Here is a 21,641-nt window from a genome sequence, read left to right as displayed (position 1 = left end):
TCGCCGAACTTTCGTCTACGAGCCTTCGAGTCGTCAGAGGGAGTCACAGGTGAAGTTGACCGTCCACTCTCTCTCACTTGGAAATTTTGGATGAACCGTCAAATGCAAGTCGCTGGATGGTGGGGTAATCAGCCACATTCTCGGACGCCACACATCAAACCCGCAGGTACGGTCCAGTACGTACCTCTGAGTGCGTGGGGGTGTCACCGTGCTGATTGCCGCGGTCTCAATTGGTCCGGCCGGATCATCAGCGCAACCGAATGGCACGGGTTTTCCCGGGCTGCCGGTCCCGTGTCCTCGTGGCTCGCGCTGCAGACCCGATTGTCTCGCAAAGAGCTCGGTTCAAGTTTTGCTTGGTCTCCCAGTTCGACCCTTCTTTTCGGAAAGTGACGTGAAATTGCTTGCAGCAGCTGTCTTCTTTTTTGATAGCCGCATCTCCAACGACATTACCACTCCCTCACCTCCACCTCCTCCATTCCCCGACTTATTCTCTCCTTAATTGGCGCTGCGGTTAAGCTGCGCTTTTCACGTTACATCAAACACACATACGCCAACATGCAGTCTTTGAGACAGATGCGGCCGGCAGGCAAGCTGCTGAACAACGCCGCGAAGCGTGCATACAGCGTCTCCCAGGCTGGTCCCTACTCCAAGACCGTCGACAACCTGCGCATCAACGCCGATACCAAGGTGCTTTTCCAGGGCTTCACTGGCAAGCAGGGAACGTAAGTGGTGTTATCTTCCTCCGACGACCGAGGGCCGACCCCCCCTGTCGGGGGGTTGCGATCTGGCGATAATTGTTATGGTCCGCGCGACTGGCGAGAGCTGTCTGAGCTAATATCTGTACGCCAACAGCTTCCACGCGAAACAGGCCATCGAATACGGTACGCGATGATAAATCCGAAGCAATTGCGCATCTATCGCGCGCGGAGTTGGACATTTCGAGGCTGATATTTATGGGTGTATAGGCACTAAGGTCGTCGGTGGAACGAACCCCAAGAAGGCTGGCCAGGAGCACCTTGGTCTCCCCGTCTTCGGCAACGTCAGCGATGCCGTCAAGGAGACTGGCGCCACTGCCACCGCTATCTTCGTCCCGTACGTCATCCCGACATGGCAGAATCATTGAGCAGGATATTGACCGAATAATAGCCCCCCTCTGGCCGCCGCCGGTATCGAGGAGGCCATCGCCGCCGAGATCCCCCTTGTTGTCTGCATCACTGAGGGTATCCCCCAGCATGGTACGCTTCCTCCCAGATCCTCATGAAGCTCCGAGCTCCAATTACTCACCGAGCCCTCCAGACATGGTCCGCATCACCAACATGCTGAAGACGCAAAGCAAGACGCGCCTCGTCGGCCCCAACTGCCCCGGCATCATCGCCCCCGGCCAGTGCAAGATCGGTATTATGCCCGGCTTCATCCACAAGCGCGGCCGCATCGGTATCGTCTCCCGTTCCGGCACCCTCACCTACGAGGCCGTCAACCAGACCACCCAGGCCGGCCTTGGCCAGTCCCTCGTCGTCGGCATTGGCGGCGACCCCTTCAGCGGCACCAACTTCATTGACTGCCTCAACGTCTTCCTCAAGGACGAGGAGACCGACGGTATCATCATGATCGGCGAGATCGGTGGTTCCGCCGAGGAGGATGCCGCGGACTTCCTCCGTGCCAACAACACTGTCAACGGTGGCAAGCCCGTTGTCAGCTTCATCGCCGGTATCTCTGCTCCCCCCGGCCGTCGCATGGGTCACGCCGGTGCCATCGTCTCCGGTGGCAAGGGTGGTGCCGACTCCAAGATCGCCGCTCTCCAGGCTGCCGGTGTCATCGTCGAGCCCTCTCCCGCCGGCCTCGGCAAGGCCCTGTACGACGAGTTCGTCCGCCGCGACCTCTTGTAAAGCGTTTCTTCTCCAACCCGATCTGTGTGAAGAGGAGGATTCAGCTGTGTATTTAACATGTTAAAGAGATTTTGCTGAAAGCGTGACAGCCAAGAAGCAATTGGCGTGGAGGACACGAGGCGGTTCCTTGCATCGTGCGTGTGTATGTTTGAACATGCTGCCCCAAATAACTCGATAGACTGGGGGGTAGGCAGGACAGGGCAGGCAAACGAGAGGTTGAGGCCCCGGGTTCGAAAATATCGCGGGCTCTCTCCCATGTTTTGTATCTCGAATTCCAAAGCTTTAAACATTTTACCGCGAACCACCTACCCGCTCTCCGCTTTCTCATTCGTTGCCCTCTTTTTTCGCGCCATCTCGGCATGTAGGGCCCTTGCCCGTCGTACGACTCCCCATACACCCCCCGAGCGAAAACAGCAAGGGTCCCGTCCCCGAACCCCGAGGGGAAGCGGCTACGGCCCAGGAAAAAATGGAGATCAATAACCGGAGGAAGGGGCATGCAGGTTGGGGCTGTCTGTAATTGAGCCGCTACTAGGTAGGTACGCATGCAGGACGATTCTCGATAGCTGAGTGTATCTTACAAAATACTCGGAGCGAGAACAAGGTTGGAAATAAAACGAAGAGAAAATGTAATCGCAACAGACACAAGTCCCATACGCCCAAAAAACGCCTAGTTCATCATGCAGAACTGCCAAAGGCACTGCCAGCCCAAGCAGACAACAAAAAAAGGAATATACCGTGCCCCCCCTTCATCCCGATCATTCCTATTCCCGCCTAACCCCCGGAGAAGAAAACTTACAAACGGCGCTGTTAAAGCTAGCACACGTATGTAATGAGTTCACTCGAGGTGTTGAAAGCTTTCAACTCTCCGAGTTCCTTCGACCAAAATGTCATAGCCCACGGTGCTGCACAGCCCCGGTAATAGCCAGATCCCCTTATATGCCCCCGTTCTAGATGTAAAAGTAACTCCTCATCCGATGCATTGCCGCCCCGTTCCTCCATGATTTGCTGTATTCGTAATATTTGCCGTCGACCACCACTATGTCGATTGCTCCATGCCGTGGCGTGATCTGCGGTGGCTGGATTATTGCTCGCCGAGAAGCCGGGCCGTGATGTCGCCCATGTATGCCTCCTCGAGCTCGTAGTCTTGGCCTCCGTTGCGGTCGATTCCGACAAAGACAAAAGCTTCAACCACAGCATCGACCTCGAAACCCATGACGACGAAACGGTCGACGAGGTCCTTATTGTAGCCCATATACCTGCCACACTGTCAGCCTCGTCCTCTGCAAAGTCACTGCAAAGCTTCTGCTTTGACGTTCCGCAAAAACGCACCTATTGACATCGTTGGCCTTGGCCTCGGCCGAAGCGTCCTTTCTGTACTTTGTGGAATCGAACTCCTTGGACGGAGCGCCGGCGTGCTTAACAGCCCATTCGTGGGCCTTCTTGGCGAAGCCCTCGGGGTTCTCGAGCATCATCTTGGCCACCTCGGCGTCTTGGGGGTCCTTGGGGTTGGGGAACTCGAGGAGCATGCGGAGAGAGAGAAGTGCAGTCTTGATGGTCTGCACAGGAGACCAGCCACTGCCTAGTGTATCGAGGCAGATTGCACCCTGGTTCAGTCAGCATTCGTGAACACCACGTACGGATCAGAGCAGAGTAGGGGGATGTGGGAATCTCGGGTTAGTGGGGAGGCAAGGCTGTGGAGAGAAGTGCGGCTTACTGTTTGACTGCTGATGTTAGGGTGCCAGATTTTAGTGTCAAACTTAATGATCGGGGACTTGAACGGGTAGCTGTCTGGAATCTTGATGTCCACCTGGTACTGGCCGCCAGCATAGGGAGTATCGGGAGGCGCGGGAAAGGAGCCCTTGAGGTGTAGCACGTTGGCCTCGTCAATGGGTGTTGCGTAGACGCCCGAGTTGTCCTTGTCCGCCCGAATATCCATCAACTCCTTCGCGATTCGCCGCTCCTTGGGGCTCGCCATTATGTGCTGCTTCTCGGGGTCGTCGGGTCGAGTCGGGCTTGCAGAAGTATTTTTGAGAGAAGTCTCTACCAGCAGATGCTTTGGGGTCTTCAACTTGGCTTGTGGCCTACGAGGATGCGTCGTTGTCAGTGGGCAAGATGGGTTGCGTGAGCCAGGCGAGGGACAGTTCTGGGTCGGAACTTCGTCTGGGAGGAGCCAGTGGACGTGCCCCTCAAAGATGATGCTGGAATGGTCTGTGCAGCGGCGCTAAAATAGCGCCCTTGGATTGTCAGGGCCGCCTAGAGGGGGCGACCTGGGGCTTGGCCAGCCGGGGGGAGCTGCGGACAGGGCGGGGTTCGAACGGCACAGAGAGGTATCCAACGGGGGGCATGTCATCGGGGGGGAACAGTCGCCGGCTGTCGAAGCGTCCCCGAGTCCCTCACTTACACATACTTTTAACGAGGAGAATCAGAGTTTCTCGGCCATGCATGTTTTGCTCCCAGTCTCATTCAAGGAACGGACATTTACGACTGCATGGTAAGCTGCAGTAACAAAACGTAAGCTTCCGCCTTGCATGCTGTGCGTCTTTCTCACTTTTCGTGGAAGCCTCCAATCTCACTGCCTTTGCTCTTACCATAGTATGAAGTCAACCGCATAATGAGATGAGATCATTTTGATACTCACGCATGCGGCTGTAATGGTTGTTCCAACCATTCCGGCTAGAACGTGAGCATTCTTAGGACGTCAGGTCACTGAGACCTAAGCGTCATCCGTCGGTTTTATACTGAGCTCGTGACCTCGCGACTTTTTTTTTTTTTACGTGTGTTTTAGATCTAGTTTGGTATATGCATGCATTCGAAATGAACCCACAGCATTGATGGAAAGACTTCGGCTACATTAAACAACACTTTGCCTTCGTAATCACAGCTTATATACCCAAGTCCCTGGTCCAGAGCCAGTCTATGAAACTGACAAAGGGTACTCGCAATAGCGCTCCCATGGTACGCCACAACAGTAAGACAATGCGTTTAGAATGCCGGAAGGCGCTCGTTAGATAAAATCCTGTGCATCTCGAACTCAAATACAGTTGTCTGACAGCTCCGTGGTCTTTGGTCGGTACGGTCCAGTACACAACTTACTCATGGGTTCCCTCCCCTCCCCCACATCAAGAATCGGCTGCAACTTCATTTGAACTCTCCAACCTCGCCCGTTTGTGTTGGAGTCGGGATCACCGTTGATAGGCGCAAGCGAGCTGCATAAGGACGTGTGAAACTCCCCATCAGAATCATGTAGAATTCACTGCTTAGTAAGAGGAATGTTGATGACCGCAGGCACATCAAACATACACAATGCCAGATGAGTGGTGCTATTCATGGACGACATGTGCAACAAGCGACAGACCAGTCGCCCAAAGACACCCATGCCACTAGGTGATCTTAACTTGCAACCGCCAAAAAGAATAAAAAAATAATCTCAGCTTTCAACAGAAGAGTACGCCACCAGCGTGAGCTGCCAACTGCTTCATGGTGCACATTGAAAACCTCAAATCTGGTGTTGTTTGATCTTGTTCGTAGAATAAGAGCGAGAAAGACAAGTGCAGCAGGAGCAGCGATTGACTCGACAAACATGAAAATGACTAAGCAAGGACAAAGGTGCACGTGACCCGTTGTTCGTCCTTGCCAAATCCGGGCTAGATTCGGCAAGGGGCGTCGTGTTTCTCTGGCGCCTGCAGCTGATGCCCTGTGCTGCTGTGCTGTGATTACCTACGCAAGCAGCGGCAGCCTTGCCTTGCTCCCCTGCGCTTCCATCTCCATCTCCGGAATCCACCTACTATCATCATCATCACAAGCTCATCGTCGGCACCTTGACAACCCACCGAATCAGAGCTTTGTCATTTTCTCGTCCCATCAACACGAAAAGGACATCTCGACAATTCCACTGAGCTCCAGGAGCTCCCCGTGGCAAGATGGTCAGTACTCTTGTCCGATGCGTAGTGACCTCGACCTAACAGCTACGCAGGGTCAGAACCAGTCAGGAATGGGTGGCGGAGGTGATGGAAAGGACGAGAAGGACAAGAAGGTATGCCTATTTTATTTCGAAATTCGAGTGTTCGCTCACTGATTGACCGCCTGTACAGAAGGAGAAGCCCAAGTACGAGCCTCCCCCACGTCCTACCACCAGAGTCGGCCGCAAGAAGAGAAAGGCCGCCGGCACCAGCGCTGCCGCGAAGCTCCCCGCCGTCTTCCCTACCAGCCGATGCAAACTCCGTCTACTACGAATGCAGCGAATCCACGATCACTTGATTCTCGAGGAGGAGTACGTTGAAAACCAAGAGCGGCTGCGCAAGGCCAAGACTGCGAAGGAGGGCGCCGCGGTCGGACCCGAGGGTGATGTCGACCGTCTCGCAGATGAGCGTGGTCGTGTCGACGACATGCGTGGCAGCCCCATGGGTGTTGGCACATTGGAGGAGATGATTGACGATGACCATGCGATCGTCAGTAGCACCACTGGTCCGGAATACTACGTAAGCATCATGAGCTTCGTCGACAAGGACCTGCTGGAGCCCGGTGCAAGTGTCCTGCTCCACCACAAGAGCGTCAGCATCGTTGGTGTCCTGACTGATGACGCGGACCCGCTGGTCAGCGTGATGAAGCTGGACAAGGCACCGACGGAGTCGTACGCCGATATTGGTGGTCTGGAACAGCAGATCCAGGAAGTCAGAGAGTCGGTCGAGCTGCCTCTGCTGCATCCGGAGCTGTACGAGGAGATGGGTATCAAGCCCCCCAAGGGTGTTATTCTCTATGGTGCTCCCGGTACCGGAAAGACGCTTCTCGCAAAGGCTGTCGCCAACCAGACCTCTGCCACCTTCCTGCGTATAGTGGGAAGTGAGCTTATCCAGAAGTACCTCGGTGACGGTCCTCGTCTTGTCCGTCAACTGTTCCAGGTACGTACATGTCTATCTTGTTCTAGTTCGCCACTAATGATCTCAGGTCGCCGGCGAGAACGCCCCCTCGATCGTGTTCATCGACGAAATCGATGCTATTGGCACAAAGCGTTACGACTCGACCTCGGGCGGTGAGCGTGAAGTCCAGCGCACTATGCTGGAACTCCTCAACCAGCTTGATGGCTTCGACGACCGTGGCGACGTCAAGGTTATCATGGCCACCAACAAGATCGAGACGCTTGACCCGGCCTTGATCCGTCCCGGCCGTATCGACCGAAAGATCCTCTTCGAGAACCCCGACCAGAACACCAAGCGCAAGATCTTCACCCTCCACACCTCCAAGATGTCTCTCAACGACGATGTGGACCTGGAGGAGTTCATTTCGCAGAAGGACGATCTCTCTGGTGCCGACATCAAGGCCATTTGTTCCGAGGCTGGTCTGTTGGCCCTCCGTGAGCGCCGTATGCGCGTGCAGATGGCCGACTTCAGATCGGCCAGAGAGAGAGTCCTGCGGACTAAGCAGGAGAGTGAGCCTGAAGGCTTGTACTTGTAGTTATTTATTGTATGACTGTACGGGGCTAGACGGCAGCGATGATAGAGATAATTACAATTCATGCCTGACGTTGGCTTGACAGTGATGACCAACATTAATACTGGGATAATTATGGATGGCATTGTGAATGTGATGAAATATGAGTCAATGGTTCGCACAAACCCCATGGCCATAGGCTCTAGCCGAATTGGCCATAAGGACTCCCGGTGACCATTGCATTGGATGGATGGGATTTTGTCCTGCAATGTAAAGTCAAAGTAGCTAATGTTTGGGCATGTACCAGCCGCTAATTGCCTTGATGTCAAGTGGGAGCACCCTCAGTAAATCGCCATCACACTTTCATGGTTGAACGAAAGGATATCGTTATCTCGACGCCGAGGTTGAGTGCAATCAAGCAGCATGACCGTCCCAGTCAATGATTGTATGAATAACCAACTAAATTTTGACGGCTTGCAGAGCTGATGCCTGCCACCTCACCGTGAATAGCCCCTTTCCCTTGGAGTCTGGCCCGCTGCCAAAAGAAAAGACTGCATCCCCGCCTGCGGTCGACAGGGCTCAAGAGGGCTCAAGGAGGTTCATGGCTGAGTAGGCAAAGCGCCCAATATTTTTTGAGGGTTGACTTCCCGTAGAACTCAAAGGGTATGGAAAACCTTTTAGTAATAGATGAATAATTAAAATTTCATGGTTTCTACCTTCATGATATCGTGCAGTAGGATACTAGTAAGACAGTCTAAGGTGACACACCCAAATCCAAATCCAAAAACAGACCGAGCCAAAGCAGAAAAAACAAGTCTCATAATAAAACCCAAGATGAATCCATTCAAACAAACACCCTTGCACGGCGTAAAATGCACGGCCCGATACGTGGGCCTAGTATCCCGCCCGCCGGAGCCTCTCCTTCTCATCAATAACCGGCTCGTCGTCTTCGTCGTCCCTGCTCGCATCCGTGACGCCCTGCTCGCCACCGCGGGCCAAGTTCACCTGCGAGGTAACAGAAGGCGTGTACGCCGGCAGAGGCGTGTCATCGTCCACGGCCGGGGGAGGAGGCGGCGGGGGCGGCATAGCACCGTCGCCCGGCTGGCCAGCCAGCGCGCCCTGCTTCTCGACGGACGGAACCAGGGAGAAGCGGCCCTCCAGCGCCCTCAGCGTCTGCCAGAGCGGCTCGGAGCCCTCGGGCCACTCGGCGCGCGTCTGCAGGATGGTGCGGGCCGAGATGCCGCGGTCGTTGTACGCGACGCCGTTGCAGTCCTGGCGCGCGAGCATGATGGTGCCGTCGATCTGCACGCCGGCCCACAGGCCGCGGGACTTCATGTAGCTGTACATGGGGCGGACGGTCTTGGAGACGGCGGCCTCGACGGCGGCGCCGGTGCCGACGGGGCCGATGGCCACCGAGGCCTCGCCGCCGAGGGAGACACGCGGGTGGGTGAAGGCGGCGACCTGGTCGGGGGTGTTGAGGACGAGGACGCAGTCGTAGATGTCGAGGCCGAACATGAGGCCGGCGCCGAGCGTGGAGACGACGAAGGCCGAGGGCGGGGACCAGGAGCCGTCGGGGCGGCGGGCGACGACGACGCCGGAGCCCGCGGCGAGCGAGCCCATGTAGGCGCCGGCGCGGAGGGTGTTGAAGACGGCGATGCCGGAGCAGCCGGCGAGGACCTGGTGCGGGATGGTGACCATGGAGCGGCGGGTGATGCCGAGCGGGTGCATGGGGCCCTGGGCGCGGGGCGGCTCGGCCCCGAGGCCGGTGAAGGCGTGGAGGATGCGGGCGGCCTTTGCGCACTCGCGCGGCATGGTCTGCGGGAACCAGCCCTCGGCGCCGACGAGGTTCGCGGCCTTGTTGAAGGGCACGCCGGCGGCGGTCGTGATCTTGTGGACGTGGGCGCCGAAGCCCTTGCCCCGGGGCTTGGCGCTGGGGGTGCTGGCGTCGTCGCTGTTGTTGCTGCCGGCGTCGTTGGTCCCGGTCCGGTGAAGGGAGCTCATGGTGCGGGAGAGGGTGAGGCGGCGGGAGATGGCTGAGCGGGCCGAGGAGGAGCGAATGGACTGGTTGTCGGCCTCCTGCTCCGGGTTGGGCTTGGGTTCGTATGTGACAGTCATGATGGCGGTGGGTTGGGGGGCGTCAGATATGTGTATATAAGTCTGTGCTGTAAGTTGTGTTGTGTCGATGCTTGAGGGGGGGTATTATAGAAACGCTTTAGTATTGTTCGCAAGGTCTGGTTTTGCTTGCTTGGTATTACTGTCTGATGGAGAGGTAGTAAGAAACCACAACTCGAGAGGCAGAGCTTACGACGGTGATATATACCCTCTTCATGAGAGAAACATCTCACTTGAGAGAGTCGTCACCGGAGTGTGCCCCGTGAACCAAAGGCCGCGAAGCCGGGATGACGCTGCACTCGCAGGCGCGTGGGTAAGGTCTCGCCTCGCGAGGACATGGCGCGGGAGGACGATAGGGCATTCGGACAAACATCCCTTGGAGACGGAGGGGGGGAGCAGCGACGGAGACAAAGGAGGGACAAGACGGGGAGATGGTCAGGGCAGGCGATGACGGCGGCACGGGGGTGAGGGACGGCGGAGACGGCAGAATCAATCCCCCCATGTCTGATCAGTACCGACAAAAAGGTTTCTTCTTTTTTTGGTTTACTTTCAGTCTGCGTTTCTCGTTTCATGTGGCGGAAGTGTGTGCATCAATCAGTAAGGCCAATCCACTCGAAATGGCCAGGCCAAGACCAGCAGGAATTCCCTAATGGGCTGGGCTGAACGCTGACAGCTTGGTGTTACTATGGTTTGACGGGTAATCAGGCCAGGCAGACAAGACACCTTTGGATATGTAAGATGGCGGAAAGTCGTGGTGGCGCAGTCTGCAAGAGGTGAGCCGGCGAGGTTTTGACTTGGGCTGCGACGCGTAAGTGCAGTCGCGGTCTTGGAAACACGAGGTGCGGTTGGAGGAAGCTTGGCTGGTGAGTCTGCCAAGCTTCCTCCTTGCTGCCACCGAACATCGTTCTGGGAGCTCGCGGGTTGGCGGTGGGCGAGCGGCGCAAGGCCGAAGCGCGGCGGAGAGGCGAGGGCGGGCTCGTGGGGCCGAAAGAGCACGTACCGTTTGGGGTAGGAGCTGATGCGTGATTGGTGAAAAAAAGAATGATCACTCCAGTGCAGAGTCCCAATGAGTGTATAGCATGCAAATGTTCTCCTTCAGTCACCAATCACAGTCTCTGTGGCTCAGTTGGAAGAGCGTTGGTCTCATATCACCGAATATGACTCTGTCTTAAGATAGGGACATCCAAAGGTCGCAAGTTCGAGCCTTGCCAGGGACATTAACTTTTACTATTTAGGACCCAAACGTCTCTTGTATTTTTTTAATGCAATCTTGCACATGCTCCTCTTTTTCTGAGTATCCTGATTTAGTTATACATAGACAACAAACACAACGTGCTCCTGGTTCAAGCAAGCTACTTCACAATGTTGTTTGACATCGAGTTAGTAGTTGGTGTTGGTGGAAGCAGATAGATGATAGAGTATGGCCGAGAAGGACAAATATTATGGAGTATATTTGAAAGTACTAAAATTCAGTGCATATAGCCCGGCTATGCTTTCTGTCATGTCTAGCTACTACTGATACAATACTGAGCCTTGCAGGTATGTTCGAATAGATTCTACACCGAACCAATTCGGGATGTCAGGCACTCCCTAACCCTTAGATTAGCTACCATACCCGTGTCCCAATCCAGGTTACTCTGGGCGCCGTTTGGCAATGCAGATGAATGCTGACTTGGGCCCGATAACGCTAAACCATGGACGATCTTCACTGGGGTTTTAGTCAAAGATACGACCATCGACGCTGTACTCGATGGCTTTCGCCCTGCTTGTAGTTGCCTAAAGTCTGTGCCACCATGCTTTCGATTCGTTCCATTTTGGGACCTATCCAGGGTCCAGTGCTCGCGTAGGCCATCGGTGCTGTGTACCTTGCCTGCGGCGTCTTCTTCCCTTTGTCGGAGAGGGGCATGGCCTTAGCCGGAGCTGCGAGGCCCATGTCGATTCAGGCTAGTAGCGTATGGACGCATCGCAAGGTTTTCTTTGGCGCCGTCATTGGCCGCCGCCGCTGACACCGCGATGGGATACCTCGGAATAAACAGTGAAGGCTGGCTATGGTATCCCCGGCTTGTAGAAGCGAAGTCGCCGAGCCCAACCCCTGCCAGACCCCAAGGGTTGATATTAGGTCTGTTTGGCCATAAGAAGCGAGCTTATAGTGGCATAATACGCAAACGACCCAGCGGCTGTATCTGCCCACGGTGGAGGCTCGCCGGGTCTGGATGTATCTATATAGAATTCGGCGATGACTGATTCGGGGTGCTTCCCGCCGGGGTGATCGTTTCCGGCTCGACTTGCCGAATATCGACGCCTTCGCGGATGCACCTGAGAGGCCACTGGATCCACTGCCTCCAGGGCGCCTGGATGGCTTGTTCCAAGGCGGAGGCCACATTAGTGCCCCAGCCTCTAAGGTACCACTGCCTTGGCTCAAAGGCGTGGACCAGCGCGGCATAGTACATGAGAGTGACGAGAGCTATCTGGTGGTTCTGGCCCATGAGTTCCAGAAAGTGCTGAGATAGGGAGACGGCCCATCGCCAGACCAGGCCATGCTTGTGCTTGGGCATCGAGACGGCGGCGAAGGTGCGCTTGAGGCCTTCGAGGGCGGACTGGCAGGTGGTGAGTTCATCTGACGGGGCCATGCTGCGGGTAAGGTCGAGCAGATTATCGATCTTGGAGGTGTAATTCCCCGCTATGCCTGGCTCGTCGGCGCCTTGGTATAGCCACCGTGCCAGCGGTCCGTTTGATATGTAGCGTTGGGCGAACGGTAGGGTAAGAATGCTCTTGATACCTGAGAGAGTGAGCAAGTTTTAGTGGGCCGGGCTGGATTGCGACGTACCCTGCAGTAGGATGAAGGACTGGGCAACGTCCTTGGAGGTGATGGGACCATGCGGGTTGGCAATGGTGTAAGTGTTCACGAGGAAGATGCAGATGGCATGGAGTACATAGGCGTCGGCGTTGGTCTCGCCAATGTCGCCCAAGCCAGGCGAGAACTTGCTCAAAGCAATGTTTTGATGGCGGGCCGAGATGGTAGAGTATTCATCCCGCTTTTCGGGATGGAGGTGACACATGTGAATGGCAGATACGGCCAGGAGGCCATGGAGGAGGAAATCCTACAACGCTTACTTAGTTGAGATGCGCGCACGATCTGGGCCAAGCTTACATTGGCAAATGCAATTTCCGGCACCGTTGTCGTCCAAAGGTGAGCGAATTCCGGGTTCTCAGAGAGGGTATGAGCCGTGGTGGAGGTATAGTGGTGAACAAGTTGCATGTCGGTGAGCCAGTCCGGCTGCGAGATTCCCTGAGTTTCTCGGGGCTCGCTCTGGACCGAACCTGAGAAGCTGCCATGCCTGTCGTTCTGGTTCAGGGCGTCCACCTCGGCTGAGAACTCGGACAGCAGGCCTTGAATCGCAGCGACCTTATCCTTCAAGTACGATAACCTCGGCGGAGGTTTTCCTAGCCTGCTAACCGGGCGACTGTTTGTCGATGCATCCCCACAGCTGCCAGGGGTCGCTGCGTTGACGGCTTCCACAGCAGGTTTGGGCGACTCGCTGACAGCTGGGAGTTGCGGTGCAAATGGGGTCAAGACAAGACTGCACTTGACATCGTGCCGCACGCAATTACGGCACGGCCGACTTTCATCACACTGGAACATTGTCAGCCACTTTCCTCCCGAACCCGCGGCTCCGGCAAGGTTTCCAAGCTCCAGACTGGGTAACGCGCGCAGTCTACGAGGGTAGCTTTCGACTCACCTTGACGCGCCGTTTCTTGCACTGCTGGCATCCGTTTCGAGACTTCTTGTGGCCGATACGGGTGCTGCGCACCGCCGGGCCACCGTTCGACCGGCTGCCCTTCTCAAGGGCCATTACCTCGTCCCTGAGTGACGGGGACTCTGTGCTCTGCGATGCGCCGTTCATGGCATTGGGGCTGGCGGGTGAAGCTACAGGAAAGGGTTCACATCTACCCGGAATGGCCACAAGCTAGAGCGAGATGTCTCGAGGGATGTTTTGGCGCTCGGACTTGACGCGGTCCAAGATATCTGATCTCCAAGTTGCCAGAGTTATCTCATACATAGTGCAGAGCCATGCATAGCATTGCCTAGGGGCCGCCGCGTCGGGGTTCACGAATGGGACTTTATGCACATGCACATGCAGCTTCAGGCATGCAGCGCAGCCAGCCAAGATCCAGATGTGATGTGGGTTCGGAGTTTTTAGATGGGCGATCAAGGGATGGAATTAGCAGTGAACAAGGAGCAAGAAACAGGTTGATCGATGGAGTAGCGTTGCAGGTCTCAAGCAAGTGCTGCGAATGTCAGGGAGGCGAATTGGCCGTTCCGGGCCGAGAAAAGCACGTGATGTTGATGCCTCCTACCACATCCCAAAGGCTGCCCCGTGCCTCCCTCCCTCCCTGCTTCCTCCTTCGCTGGCAGGAATGCAAAGCAGATGAGAGCACGCAGATGAGTGGCCCAAGCTTCATTCCCCCGCATCTTCCGGCAGGTACGTACAGCACGTACCGGGATACGTACACTAATGGGTCATCCTTAGGTAGCCTTTGGTCCTTACACGGTATCCATACATACGTATCCGTACCTACCTAGTGGTGTATCCGTACAAAGCTATGTGGCTGAGGCGGCAGTTGTGGCTCACGCCCCATCTCCTTACTACCCCAGTTATTGATTAGTGTGTGTACCGGTAGTGCCGGGAGCTGAACGACGCAGGCACGCCGTGCTAATTAAACTGCGAGCTGCATGACGCGCCAGCGGAACGCGAACATGCCGCTTCCAGTGGGTGGTGAGGTCAGGGGAGGTACCTACCTCTCCAGCTCTACACCGAAGCCAACCTTTTGCGCAGCTGCAGCACGCACCGAGTCCTAGTACCGTCCAGTAGCACACGGTAACAAACGGTAGCAGCTTCAATCCAGTCGCCCACTCGCATATTCTCCGTCACTCACCCGTCACCGGCCTGCCGCCGCCTCTCGCCTCCGTCTCGCCTCTCCCTGTGCTGGCATCCAACCTCCATCCGAGCGTGCGACCCCTCAATCGCTACATCCCTTGGAAGTTACACAAGGGGCAATCGATTGATAACTAAACGGCATTTCCCCAGGCAGCTGTTCCCTGATTTCCGATCTGCATCCCACTCTCTTCAACATCCCTGACGCACATCGAGACCCTTCCGATATCATCACCTATATACTACTACATCTGCATAGCAAAAATGGCATCCCATACCGACTATACTAACCTCAAGGCTTCCGCCAAGGACAACGCCGCTGGTGTGTATGCCTACAGTCAGCGCCAGATCAATCGGGTCGTCAGCCCTGACGCCAGGAAGAAGGCGTACGGCAGCGTCTACAACTTCGCCCAGGAGCAACCCTTCCTTTTCGTACGTGCGACCCTCAATTGAAGCTGCCCGCGGACGCCATTGCTAACCATTCATCTTAGGCCTTCCTCCTCTCCCAGCTCCTATTCTCCTTCCTCCCCGTTCTCGTCTTCGTGTCCTTCTCTGTCTCGACCATCGCCTTCGCCCTCGGAGCTGCCGTCGTATTCTCCCTCTTCTGGATCGGCGTCGCCCTTCTCTTCCTCGTGCCCACGCTCTTCTTCACCTGCTCGATCGCCGTTCTTGTCTGGATATGGGCTGCGGGCAGCTTCGTCGTTGCGAAGCGGCTGTATGAGATATCACCTATACGCGCCAGGAGCGATGAGGAGGTTGACGGACAGGACAGGAAGCAGTATGCCGTCACCAAGCACGAGGAGGGCGTCAATGGATACTAAGTGCGCTCCTGGTCGGATATTGGGAAAGGGATGGATGTATTATGTTCAGTGGCGGTTAGGATTCGGCGTTGGGGGTTGTTCGACGGACACACGGTGCCGTCAATGGGATGGGATTTGCTCACACACAAAACTATTCGTTATTGTCTTTGATCTATTCTTACATGGTGCTAGCTCTTCCGATATGTTCTGCGAACCGCGGACCTGCCAACTCCCGCTCGGCACGGTTCTTCCCAGCTGCACATGGTATTACGCCGCCTGCCCAGACCGTTGAGACCTGGTGCCCACGCCGCCGACCCCGCATAACGGCCTGAACCTGTCAACACACCTGTGTCTAGACCACATTCCGGGGCCAACACAGAGCGATGCTTCGTCCAATTTCTGTAGCTCTGTCATACCAGCTTCCCCTCGGCTTTCAGCAATTTCCTAACCTGCCCGTGTCCATCAATGGCAAGCATTTTGGCCCCCCACGGCGAAATGTGCGGCTGATTGATCCACATGGCCAGTAAAATAACCGGGCCTCTCGGCCAATGTAGCTGATCAAGGGAGGCTAGTAGAGACATCAAGAACTCGTTAATTACCCTTGAGATGGGCAAGGTCTCTTACTTCTCTTGGTACCAAGAAATCTCAGCGACGATCGAATCCAGAGGTCTCAAAGTTAAGGAGTATGCAGGAGCTATTACTTGGAGATGGATTCGTAATACGGACGCCTGCCCCATCAAGAATAAGAAAACATGAGAACGCGACGGCGGCACCGTGGTCGTTGTCAACAGGCGACTCCTTTATGAACTACACGAACAATCCTTCCCCACCCTGTGCAACCGATCACTGATATGCCGTAAAAGCAAAAGTAAAATAAAAGTAAAAATAAAACCACAGCTAAAAACGTGATGGCATAAAAACTGCAACTGGGTTACCGCGATGGATCTATTATCGAGTTGGTTACCTGACCCATGCCCCGCCACCCAAATGTGCTACTGCTCGAAGGGGCCCCTTCATTGTCATCTTTGAGGGCGTGTTAGGTGTTATGTTCAGGACATCGGAATAACAAAATAACTAGGCAATCGCGAGGCGGAATGAAAAGCAAAACTCTCTTTCTCGGCGCCGAGGCCAGGGAAACCTTCATAATCGTGATGGAACAAAAAAACCACAAGTGCAAAAATACAAAAGATAACGCGTGCCAACACTGTGGATCGAACACAGGATCCCCGCATTACAAGTGCGATGCCTTACCACTTGGCCATGCTGGCGAATTGGATGACTGGATATGTTCAGAGAGAGGTTTATGTACCAACCATTTCTAGTTCTATCCCTGTCGGCGTATTACGTCATCCAGCTGCACGTCTGGGGCCGTTATCTAGTAATGCCATCTTGAGGGGCCTCGGGCTCTTGCTTATATTTAACTGTGCATTTTTGTTCTTAATTCAATGCTGAAACTTTATGGATGGAAAATTGTGGCGCGAAAAAATGGCACAGTTTGAAGGGCAAGTTATCAAACACATCTGGGATTACCACCAACTAATGCCAAACTCAACGAGGAACAACCTTGTAGTCTCGTGCGATTGAAGAACACTGGTAGGGAAGTACATGGCAAAGCTGTAACGACTATTATCGGAGCTCGGTTCCAATAAATCTGATTCGGCCGAATCTATGATCTCACTCGGCCTCGGCCGGGGCATCCTCTTCGAATTCCTCTGGCTCCTCATCGTCGTCCATGTCCGCATCCTGATACTGTTGATATTCAGACACGAGGTCGTTCATGTTGGACTCGGCCTCAGTGAACTCCATCTCGTCCATGCCCTCCCCGGTGTACCAATGAAGGAACGCCTTTCTGCGGAACATGAGACTGAACTGGTCGCCGACTCTGCGGAAGATGTCTTGGATGGCGGTGGAGTTGCCGATGAAGGTCGATGACAGCTCAAGGCCGCGAGGCGGGATGGCGCAGTGGGCCGTTTGCACGTTGTTGGGAATCCACTCCACGAAGTAGGCCGAGTTTTTGGCTTTAATCGCCCGGATTTGTTCTTCGACCTGCTTCATCGAGACTTTTCCTCGGCTGCCGGGGTCTTAGCTGAAAAGCACGGGGAAGGGAGGGGGGTTTAAGACGTACAACATGGTGGAACAGGCCAAGAAGCGCCCGTTCCTAAAGTCAGACGCGGACATGACATTCTTCGGGTCGAACATTTGCTGCGTGAGCTCGGCCACCCCGAGGTTGGAGTGTGCCGCCGACGAGGTGAGTGGGGCGAATCCCACGGTGAAGAAATGAAGCCTGGGAAAGGGCACAAGGTTCACGGCCAACTTGCGGAGGTCGGAGTTCAGCTGCCCTGGGAACCGGAAGCCGGTCGTCAAGCCGGACATGACTCTCGATACCAGGTGGTTGAGTTCCCCGTAAGAAGGATTTGGATGCTTCAAGGTGCGGCGGCAGATGTCGTACAGGGCTTCGTTGTCGATGCAGAATGTTTCATCCGCGTTCTCCACGAGCTGGTGGATCGACAGTGTCGCGTTATACGGCTCGACGACGACCTCGGACACCTTTGCAGAAGGAAGCACCGAAAAGGTCGCCATCATGCGGTCCGGAAACTCCTCGCGGACCTTGGCAATGAGAAGCGTGCCCATGCCGGACCCGGTACCGCCGCCGAGCGAGTGAGTGATCTGGAACCCCTGAAGGCTATCGCAGTCCTCGGCTTCGCGTCGCACCACATCGAGGACTTGGTCAACCAGCTCGGCGCCTTCGGTGTAATGTCCTTTGGCCCAGTTGTTGCCCGCCCCCGATTGCCCGTAGACCATGTTGTCTGGCCGGAAGAAATCTCCAAGGGGCCCCGAGCGAATGGAATCCATTGTCGCCGGCTCGAGGTCGACCAGAACTGCACGGGGAACATACTTCTGTCTCGCGGCCTAGATAGGAGAGGCACCAGGTTTTAGAGACCAATAGAAAATAAAGATCGGGACGCCATTACCTCGCTGAAGTAGACGCTCAATCTCTCAGATTGTTGTTCAGATGTCCCTCGAAATCTGCAGCAAATATTAACATGATGCCCAGAAAATTGAGTTGCTAATGGGATGTCAAAATAAACACTTACACTCCATCCTGGTCCAAGCCATGTTCACCATGGATCGTTTGCCTGACATCACAAACGCCACCGTTAGCCGAGTCTCAACAATTATTCATAAATCTCAAAAATGAGAAAATGAAAAAAAGGAAAAAAAGATTTTCTGAATGTCGTCATACCAGAATGCTGTGCCGACTTGGTTGCCCTGTGGAAAATGTCGTCAATAGGGGCCGGTTGCGGAATTGAGCGGGTAGGACTTACGCATTGGCCGGTTTGGAGATGAATCTGCGCAGAAAAAATCAATTGTGTTAGTTGACATCGACTGAACTCAGCTGCGCGAACACCAACTCACGATTTCACGCATGACGAATTTTGAGAAATTGAACGAATAGTGCAATCTGCTGGTGAAAATTCCAAGTTTACACGACTCTCATTCAGGGGCACCAGGGCAGAATATCATCTTATAGAGTGAGTTTCGAATCAAAACAAATGCTCATGCAGGTCGTTCAACCTCGTTAGATTCGTCCGCAGGCCCGGCCTTGTCCATCCACTTTGGACAGAACCCCCCACAAGTTTGCTTGTTTAAACAGCTGCCTCGTCCAATTGACGGCTGCCTGCTCGACTTTATACGGGTGGTTTGTCATCTTTGAAGAGATGAGCATGGATCTTTTGCTCACACAGAGCCCTCTCAAGTAAGGACAGAAACCAAGCTAGCCCGAGTTTGTAAACCGCCGGGGAGTTGATTGGTTGTGAAATCTCGGAGCTCCTTTCCTCCAAGAGTCTCTTTATTGGTTGCACTGCATCACCTTATCGTTTTGTGCTGTCCAACGGATGATGCCTAAATCTTTCCTCCGCCCACCAATGGCGTACCGCAGATATTCAGTTGCCTTAACATGACGAAACAATGCGATTATGTTCACGCCGCTCGCCTACCTGGTGGTTACCCCCAATGCGTCACGGTTGCTGGGTGGGCGGCCTGCCTGGACTCAACGCCACGACTGCGCCGGACACACACACTGGGCCCGACGCCCCGAATTCCGCCCGCGTCCCGGTGGACGGATTCGGCGCACTCTCCAAGTCCCTACGGCTTGGCCGGCATTCCTGCGCACGCGCCCACGTGGAGACCTCAACAAAGAATATCCGGCCGGAAGAATGTTGGACGGCCGATCAGCATTGCAGGTCGTAATGTGGGAGGCCACCGCGTCAGAAAGACGTCGGCTTCGTCCGGACGCGGGAATCTTCTTCACGGCACGAACCCCGAAGCAAAGGACAGAGGCACCGGGTATCCCCCATCACGAAGCTATGCATCGTGGCTGTTCGTCAGTTTTTTCCGTCACAGTTTTCATCACAGACAATAATTCATCATAGTCCTTCATCGTGCTTGTTCATCATCAATAAGGTTGTTCATTTTTTCAAACTCTATTGCCATGAATTGTTCACACGCTCGGTAGTTGTAGAGCCGACATACCTGCGCCCCTGACATGCCAATGAGATCAGAGTACGCAGCTCAAGTACTAATCATTCACATTCGACAGGATTCTGGCATAACGGGGCAACCTCGAGTTGAGAGACTATGATTCAGCCACCTACGAGGGGTATCAGTGTGGAATGCAGATGTGCCGGTTGATCAGGGGCAGACAGGTGAGGACAGGGATCCATCCCAGACAGGGCTCTCAGATGTTTCTCGGGGATACTCTTCCTTCCCCCTCCCTCGAGTAGACCAGATTAAAGATATCACGACTGAAAGAATCGGCGTTGTCAAGCTCTCGAGGAAATGGATTCGCCCATTTTTCCACATCATGGCCTGGACCCCGGCCCCCGGCCGAGCCCGCGTTGATTGCCGACCGTTGTCCAAAAGCGACGGCATCTAGCCGGCAAAGTAGGCGAGATGTGGCTAGGGTCGATTCGTCAGTGCCATTGCGGCTTTCAAAAGTGAGACATTTTTAAAATGAGGCCGAGGATGTGGCTTGCAGATCAAAGAAATGGGAATTGTCTCGAATCCAGTGTTGATGAATGCGGAAAAATCGCTTGGCCTCGATTATTACGTCCCGAGGGAGGAATGATATATCTATACCGGTCATGCTCGGTCTATCCATATTGCTTTTCCTCTACTTCATCAGGCCGACTTTAGAACAGTATTCTTCACTCAACTATCCTTTTCATCTCCTTTCTTTTACCTTTCATATTATACTATATTTTCTAGGTATATCATAACTTGGCCGGACCGATCCTCCCGTTCTACCAAAGTCTTCTTCCGTTCTATCTACCATATACACCAGTGATTTTGAAACCCCCTTTCCAGCAAAATGCACTTCTCCGCCAGCACCACCCTCGCACTGGCTCTTCTGGCCGCTGATGCGACGGCATGGACAATTTTCCCCAGTAGGCAGTTCGCCCCCGTAGGTGGAGAGCCTGGCGTCTCCTCCAGCTCCGCCTCGTCGGCGAAGAGCACATCACCCACTTCATCGGCGAAAAGCACATCATCTGCCTCGACCTCGACTCCCTTGAGCACCTCAATCACCTCATCTATTTCGAGGAATGCCACATCATCCGCCTCGATCTCGACCACCTTGAGCACCTCGATCACCTCATCCATTTCGAGGAACGCCACATCCACCACATCGACTGAGGTGGCCTCCTCCAGCGCCGCCTCAAACTCCTCCTTGACCACCTCGATCACCTCAACCATCTCAATGACCGCCACATCCATCATACCGTCTGCATCGGCCACCTCTAGCACCCCTTCCACTCCCGGCATGACCGCCGATATGCAAAACGCACTTGAACTGCATAACAAGTACCGGGAAGAAGTCGGCAGTCCCAAGCTGGTCTGGGACCCTGAGCTCGCCAAGAGTGCCCAGGCATGGGCTGACAAAATCGCCTTCCTGGGAGTTATGCAACATGACCCGAACACTAATGGTCAGGGAGAGAACTTGGCTACCCAGTCTGGCGGTACTAACACGTACTTCACCAATGCCGCCCAACTGTGGCTCAACGAGAAGTCAATTTACGACGGCAAGCCCATCAAAACAACGGGCACGCCTAACTACAAGGACTATGGCCACTACAGTGAGTGCCCCTGGCGCTGGAATGTGTCTGCGATACGAGTTGTCGATGCATTGCTAACGGTATTACAGCCCAATGCGTCTGGAAGAAAACCACCAGCGTTGGCTTTGCTATTGCGAAGGGCGGAAACACGTATTACGTTGTTGCTCGCTACTCCCCCCAAGGAAACATGTAAGCATATAACTCCTGGTCCCAGTCCTTGGTTCCATGGCTGATTGTGATGATAGCGTTGGCCAAATGCCCTACTAAGCTGGTCCGATGGATGGGTCCGCTTCTGCCAAAAAAGTATTCTACGAACACGCAGCAATTTGGGTTGATCGGCTTGGTATCAATTTATCTCGCTGGTTC

General features: G+C 54.7%; 9 protein-coding genes across 9 annotated transcripts; 4 read left to right on the top strand and 5 right to left on the bottom strand.

Moving 5' to 3' along the window:
- Positions 1-555: 555 nt before the first annotated feature.
- EsH8_IX_000942 (major facilitator superfamily domain-containing protein) lies at positions 556-1,886 on the top strand (the record flags this gene model as incomplete). Its single annotated transcript, XM_083267278.1, has 5 exons — positions 556-722; positions 853-881; positions 966-1,092; positions 1,147-1,235; positions 1,297-1,886. 5 exons carry the CDS (start codon positions 556-558, stop codon positions 1,884-1,886), a joined length of 1,002 nt encoding a protein of 333 aa, XP_083130843.1.
- Positions 1,887-2,967: 1,081 nt separating this feature from the next.
- EsH8_IX_000941 (ubiquitin-conjugating enzyme/RWD-like protein) lies at positions 2,968-3,861 on the bottom strand (the record flags this gene model as incomplete). Its single annotated transcript, XM_083267277.1, has 3 exons — positions 2,968-3,142; positions 3,216-3,490; positions 3,601-3,861. The coding sequence occupies 3 exons, from the start codon at positions 3,859-3,861 to the stop codon at positions 2,968-2,970; spliced, it is 711 nt and encodes a 236-aa protein (XP_083130842.1).
- Positions 3,862-5,806: 1,945 nt separating this feature from the next.
- Positions 5,807-7,337, top strand: EsH8_IX_000940 (proteasome regulatory particle base subunit RPT2; the record flags this gene model as incomplete). The annotated part of the gene is made up of 4 exons (XM_083267276.1): positions 5,807-5,809; positions 5,860-5,919; positions 5,978-6,784; positions 6,831-7,337. The coding sequence occupies 4 exons, from the start codon at positions 5,807-5,809 to the stop codon at positions 7,335-7,337; spliced, it is 1,377 nt and encodes a 458-aa protein (XP_083130841.1).
- An 870-nt stretch (positions 7,338-8,207) lies between these two features.
- EsH8_IX_000939 (uncharacterized protein) lies at positions 8,208-9,428 on the bottom strand (the record flags this gene model as incomplete). Its single annotated transcript, XM_083267275.1, has 1 exon — positions 8,208-9,428. One exon carries the CDS (start codon positions 9,426-9,428, stop codon positions 8,208-8,210), a length of 1,221 nt encoding a protein of 406 aa, XP_083130840.1.
- A 2,216-nt stretch (positions 9,429-11,644) lies between these two features.
- Positions 11,645-13,330, bottom strand: EsH8_IX_000938 (Zn(II)2Cys6 transcription factor; the record flags this gene model as incomplete). Its single annotated transcript, XM_083267274.1, has 4 exons — positions 11,645-12,204; positions 12,253-12,526; positions 12,577-13,059; positions 13,166-13,330. 4 exons carry the CDS (start codon positions 13,328-13,330, stop codon positions 11,645-11,647), a joined length of 1,482 nt encoding a protein of 493 aa, XP_083130839.1.
- A 1,296-nt stretch (positions 13,331-14,626) lies between these two features.
- On the top strand, positions 14,627-15,183 carry EsH8_IX_000937 (lipid droplet assembly factor 1; the record flags this gene model as incomplete). Its single annotated transcript, XM_083267273.1, has 2 exons — positions 14,627-14,794; positions 14,854-15,183. 2 exons carry the CDS (start codon positions 14,627-14,629, stop codon positions 15,181-15,183), a joined length of 498 nt encoding a protein of 165 aa, XP_083130838.1.
- A 1,653-nt stretch (positions 15,184-16,836) lies between these two features.
- On the bottom strand, positions 16,837-18,591 carry EsH8_IX_000936 (tubulin beta chain; the record flags this gene model as incomplete). The annotated part of the gene is made up of 7 exons (XM_083267272.1): positions 16,837-17,233; positions 17,288-18,072; positions 18,135-18,189; positions 18,258-18,299; positions 18,407-18,432; positions 18,489-18,512; positions 18,580-18,591. The coding sequence occupies 7 exons, from the start codon at positions 18,589-18,591 to the stop codon at positions 16,837-16,839; spliced, it is 1,341 nt and encodes a 446-aa protein (XP_083130837.1).
- A 1,899-nt stretch (positions 18,592-20,490) lies between these two features.
- EsH8_IX_000935 (uncharacterized protein) lies at positions 20,491-20,940 on the bottom strand (the record flags this gene model as incomplete). Its single annotated transcript, XM_083267271.1, has 1 exon — positions 20,491-20,940. The coding sequence occupies one exon, from the start codon at positions 20,938-20,940 to the stop codon at positions 20,491-20,493; it is 450 nt and encodes a 149-aa protein (XP_083130836.1).
- Positions 20,941-20,983: 43 nt separating this feature from the next.
- On the top strand, positions 20,984-21,468 carry EsH8_IX_000934 (CAP family protein; the record flags this gene model as incomplete). Its single annotated transcript, XM_083267270.1, has 2 exons — positions 20,984-21,296; positions 21,365-21,468. The coding sequence occupies 2 exons, from the start codon at positions 20,984-20,986 to the stop codon at positions 21,466-21,468; spliced, it is 417 nt and encodes a 138-aa protein (XP_083130835.1).
- Positions 21,469-21,641: the final 173 nt, after the last annotated feature.

The sequence above is a fragment of the Colletotrichum jinshuiense genome, chromosome 9, assembly GCF_051148585.1.
Source record: "Colletotrichum jinshuiense chromosome 9, complete sequence".
NCBI classification, from domain to species: Eukaryota; Fungi; Ascomycota; class Sordariomycetes; order Glomerellales; family Glomerellaceae; genus Colletotrichum; species Colletotrichum jinshuiense.
This window is presented reverse-complemented; position numbering and strand designations above follow the sequence as displayed.